Here is a 5,356-nt window from a genome sequence, read left to right as displayed (position 1 = left end):
TGAACTGTTTCATTGTATTATGCGAATGGATAAAGCAATACAACCAGCCAGTGAATGTACATATGCAACATGTTACATGCAAACATTTCCTTGAGAAAACAGAACAACCATGTTGAAATCAAAAGCAGAGTGGAAGTGTTTATGGTTTTGAGTATGATACTTGACAAAACAAGTTCTTGTTGCTTACAAGTAATACACAGTGCTATCAAAAGTCAACCAATGCTTGGCACTAGGCGATATAAAAGAGGGAAGTATCCGGAGGCTCAACCACTGGAGGAACAGATATTTTTGACATAATCCACCATGCTAATTGGCCTTAAAAGCATTTAAGTCTTCAACCGCCACCAAATGAAAGAAAATGAACAGATACAGGAGGACTTGTCCATTAAGAAACACTGTTTATTGTTTTCTATTGCAAAGCCGTTTCAAATGATGTTGGACTAATGAACATGACCATGAACTGTACACTCATAGGATTGAATGGGCTGTGGAACAGAATCCAAACTGGGAATGAAAGTGGAACCGGACCGTTACTATAAGGGCATGGGAACCGGTTAACAGGTTATATGATGCTCTGTGATTTTTTTCATCCTATCCCACAAAAAATGTGGACCTTTTCAATGTACCACGTACTAACCATGTAACTTGATTTGAAAGTCAAATGAAATGTGAGTACTTATCACATAAGCCCACACAATTTGCACCGAATCTTGAGAAACTACCGGTTTGTGAAATCAAGCCTTGAATCTGTATTCCTCTTCTCAGGACCCCCACCGTGTCATGTGATTTAACAACATTTAACCTCTAGTGCCATCTTGTGCCCATACTGTCAAGTTGCAGAGGTTTACCATTATTGTGACATAATTCACTAACCAGGACACACAAGTGCAAGGTGGTTTTAAAATGAAATACAGCACAACAAAATAATGATATTTCAAATGACAGGTACTGACGAGAATTGCCCACATGCAGTACAAGCCAACAGGCGGTGAAATTCCCATTACAAGAAATGACTAAAATTATACATGTCAAAAACTGAACATTAAAAGAAACCCTTAGATTGCTACTTTTATAGCAGTGCAGTAAGCAGCCATGCATTATGATTCAACTTAAGCGATTAAACCTTAACGTCCGCCATACTTTTTAGATTGAAGGGCAAAGGACACTTTAAGGCAACCCAGCACTTTTTCCTTAGCTCTCAAGACTCCCTGTACCCTGTAGTTTCCATTGGTCAGGAAGCTAGGCAGGTTCAGGTCCGGGATGGAGACGTTAGTCTTTGACACTTTGTACTCCCCCTTGGAGAAGAAAGAACACAGAGGTTAAACCAATAAAAGTTCTTGTGTGCCACTTCCAGTGGAACCACATCCTGTGGTGTATTAATTTAGTTCCAGACCTTCCCAGGAGGGAAGAAAACCCCCATCCAACCTGTCCTGCATCCTGGCTCTACTTCTGCTGTTGTGGTCTGGTGAACGTGATCCTAAGCTTCCCTCACCTTGTGGCTGTTCCTGCTGAACAGCTGAGCCAGTCCCAAACATCATGCTCCCCTCGTTCTCCTTATAGCCTTCGGTAAGACCGATGTGGTTCATGTTCATAGTTCTAAATTACTTTTCCCTCTGACCCCATATTTGACCACTGACAACTACCCGACTGAAGATTTGTCTTACCCTAAAGCCCTACCACAGCCATTGCATTGCCTCGCTTTCAGCATTGTGCCAATGCCATGTTCTACCTGCTACTACGACACAAGCCAGGTTTCTTCCTGCTTATTTCCTGAACCTCTGTGATTCGTGAATCTTGGATGCTGCCTTTGGACTTGCAACTGTTCTTTCTTTCAAAGGAGCCATTCCTTAATGGCTGATGGCTGATTATGATTCCTGACGCTCAATTTCTCTAGTATATCTTCTAGGTTTGTCATTAGCTGTTAACTCTGCATGTGGATGCAGGAAACTGGTCGAAGGAACATTTCCTGAGGCAACCAGGGTCACCGTACTTCCTGAGCTGATATGGTTCAGTTAATTGGACCATGTGGTCCACAAACATAGGTTCAGCCTGCCCCACTACCACTACTATCTACATGTCGGCCGGAAGGTTCTCACTGAAACTCCCTCTGAGAAACTCCACTCATGAAACAACCCAGCTCCGCTCCACTCCAATCTCTAGGACTGAGCCTGAACCCAGGAAGTGTATCTCAGCTTTTAGGTGGCCATAATCATTGACCAAAATAAGCAGTCTGGGCACTTCCTGTCCCACCCCCTCAAATGTGGGCCACTGTGACCTCAACCACCATCCTCACAAACTGAAGGAGTCCGTTCATGAGCGTTCCTACTCCCTTATTCTGGTTAGGAACGGCATCATTTTGAGCTCTCATCGGGCTAGGACAGTGACCGTACATTACAGTTGATCTGTCTCCATACAGCGTAGACACGAGGCAGAACAAAGCAGTCACTTTTGATGATTCTCTGTGATTGAATAAAAAATGATTCTACAGCAGCTGGCTAATTGAATTTACATTGCAGCTAGTATGGGACGCTACAAGCTGTTGAGCTTCTATTCTGTAATGAATTGGTTGACTGAGGAATGAATGTAATGTTTACGTTATTGCAATTGTTTGATTAATAAACAAGCACTTTCACAATAAGTCAAAGCCTGTAGTTAATGAAGCATGTGTCAAGTCAGATTGTTTTCAAATGGTATCCAACTTAAGGAAAGGTAGAGCAACAGAGGGACCACATGGACCAAAAAAACAAATGCTTTCATTTTCTATGGCAAAATCATTTCAAATAATTGTGCCCTATTGAGCAAACCCATGAACACGAGACTCACAGCTTTGAAGGGGCAGTGACATATTTGGCCATTGAAGAGCTTCGGGCAGCCCTCTTCTGGTGGCATCAGCTGGTTCAACAGAGTACACACGTCTGTGTAGGTGCAGATATCACATGGGATCTTGATCCAGGTCCCAAAGGTTTTCTTCTCCACGGATATAATTGCCTAGAAAGACAAAACATTTAAACCAGATATAGAAGATTAGACTTGGGGTCCTTTGGTTAACACACATTAACCAATGTGATAAGGTTGGTCAGAATTATATCAAACTGGGAGATTCATGTTCAAGTTTAATGGATTACATCATACCTGCTCTAATTATTAGATTACTGCCTTAACTATTCTTTTTTGGTTTTGTACTGAAAAAAGTTATAACTGCAGTGTTGGAATGCAAGCTACGCCACATTTATTGACTTAACTATTGACATACATTTCTACCTTCCGATCATTCTCCCTGTTTGATCACTAGCTTAGTATAGTCAGAGCACTTAGCCTAGTTTTCTTCATTGAGTCTGTGACTGTGGCCTCATATTGAAAAAAAGAAATCCTGATTTTTATTTTCTTTAACCTCATTATTTTTTTATTGTGGTCAACATTTTATTTTGAGAATAAAATTGAAATTCTATTTTGATAATAAAAACGTTTTTTTTTTACCCTTTTTTGCATGCGCAGTTGTTGTCACGCTCAATTGAAATGACCTTTGTGCAACTTGTTTCGCCACGGTGCATTCAAGACACTAAAGTAGGATGCCTGTGCTTGATGCACGGTGGTACTTACAGCGAGGGGGCTGGCCAGGTCAACCGTTGTGGAAACAGATGCACTGCCAGTTAGGTTCCCTGGGATGGTGATGGGGTCCGGGGACACAGTCAGAGAACTCACAACTATTGGGCTGTTTCTTTCACAGTTGTCCCATGAAAACGCAGACATCTGTGGATATGAAGGAAAGGCTTGTTAGCCACTTGATGTAACCGAACAAAATATGGTTGTAAAACACATGAAACAGAGTGCTAATGTAATCGAATTTTACTTACCTTTACAGAATATCTTGTGTGTGTTTTTTCTGAATTCATTGCACAGTTTACTGGCATTAACATTGCAATGCACAGTGTTATCACAACAAGAACATACTTCATTGTGCTAAAAGAGGTTAATTCAAGATTAGCACTTTCAAATGAAATTAGTACTAGATATAATTACAAGATCCAAAAACGTTTTCAGAAAGTGCACTACAGAGTCGTCCAATTTATCCAGTCTCACTTCTGTTTTTATCCAATTAAAACAGATACAGCTCAGTGACTGAGACAGCCCACTTGAAGATACGCCTACAGAGGGTGTTCTACTGTACGGACTGATTTTACTGCCAACAGAAATTAAATGTATTAAAATCAATATATTTTTTTGATCTACAGTACCTTGCAAAACTATTGAGACCTCTGATACATTTTCTCATATTACGAATGTTACATTGAAATTTCATTCTGTTTTATTTCTAGAACACACATAAGCTCAAAATGTCAAAATTGTAATTATGGTGAAGTGACACAGTCACCTTAATATGGGCCTCTATCCATGAACCATTGAAGTAGCTGTAATTCTTTCCTTGATTGAAAAAATTTCTAAGTGCACACATTTTCATACTTTTGCAAGACAACATACTATTGATTATATTAGTATTATTCTATAATTCAATATCATTTTTAAACACTATTGATATATACAGGTGTTGGTCATGAAATTAGAATATCATCAAAAAGTTTATTTATTTCAGTAATTCCAATCAAAAAGTGAAACTTGTATAATGTATACATTCATTCCACACAGACTGATATATTTCAAGTGTTAATTTCTTTTAATTTTGATGATTATAACTGACAACTAATGAAAACCCCAAATTTAGTATCTCAGAAAATTAGAATATTGGTTCAATACTGAAGACACCTGGTGCCACACTCTAATCAGCTAATTAACCCAAAACACCTGCAAAGGCCTTTAAATGGTCTCTCAGTCTTGTTCTGTAGGCAACACAATCATGGGGAAGACTGCTGACTTGACAACTGTCCAAAAGACGTCATTGCTAAAGAGCTCTGTGTCCAAGCACATTAATAGAGAGGCGAAGGGAAGGAAAAGATGTGGTAGGAAAAAGTCTACAAGCAATAGGGATAACCGCACCCTGGAGAGGATTGTGAAACAAAACCCATTCAAAAATGTGGGGGAGATTCAAAAAGAATGGACTGCAGCTGGAGTCAGTGCTTCAAGAACCACCACGCACAGACGTATGTAAGACATGGGTTTCAGCTGTCGCATTCCTTGTGTCAAGCCACTCTTGAACAAGACACAGCGTCAGAAGCGTCTCGCCTGGGCTAAAGACAAAAAGGACTGGACTGCTGCTGATTTATGTTCTCTGATGAAAGTACATTTTGCATTTCCTTTGGAAATCAAGGTCCCAGAGTCTGGAGCAAGAGAGGAGGGGCACATAATCCACGTTGCTTGAAGTCCAGTGTAAAGTTTCCACAGTCAGTGATGGTTTGGGGTG

At 40.2% G+C, this 5,356-nt stretch overlaps 1 protein-coding gene across 1 annotated transcript; it reads right to left on the bottom strand.

The window, feature by feature from the left end:
* Nucleotides 1–376: 376 nt before the first annotated feature.
* On the bottom strand, nucleotides 377–4,039 carry LOC105010263 (ganglioside GM2 activator). Its single transcript, XM_029119480.2, has 4 exons — nucleotides 3,855–4,039; nucleotides 3,601–3,750; nucleotides 2,824–2,988; nucleotides 377–1,295 (listed from the first exon to the last, which is right to left on the bottom strand). The coding sequence occupies exons 1-4, from the start codon at nucleotides 3,954–3,956 to the stop codon at nucleotides 1,125–1,127; spliced, it is 588 nt and encodes a 195-aa protein (XP_028975313.2). The 5' UTR covers nucleotides 3,957–4,039; the 3' UTR covers nucleotides 377–1,124.
* Nucleotides 4,040–5,356: the final 1,317 nt, after the last annotated feature.

The sequence above is a fragment of the Esox lucius genome, chromosome 4, assembly GCF_011004845.1.
Source record: "Esox lucius isolate fEsoLuc1 chromosome 4, fEsoLuc1.pri, whole genome shotgun sequence".
Taxonomy (NCBI): Eukaryota; Metazoa; Chordata; class Actinopteri; order Esociformes; family Esocidae; genus Esox; species Esox lucius.
Note: the sequence above shows the minus strand (reverse complement) of the source record. Positions and strands in the feature narration are given on the sequence as shown.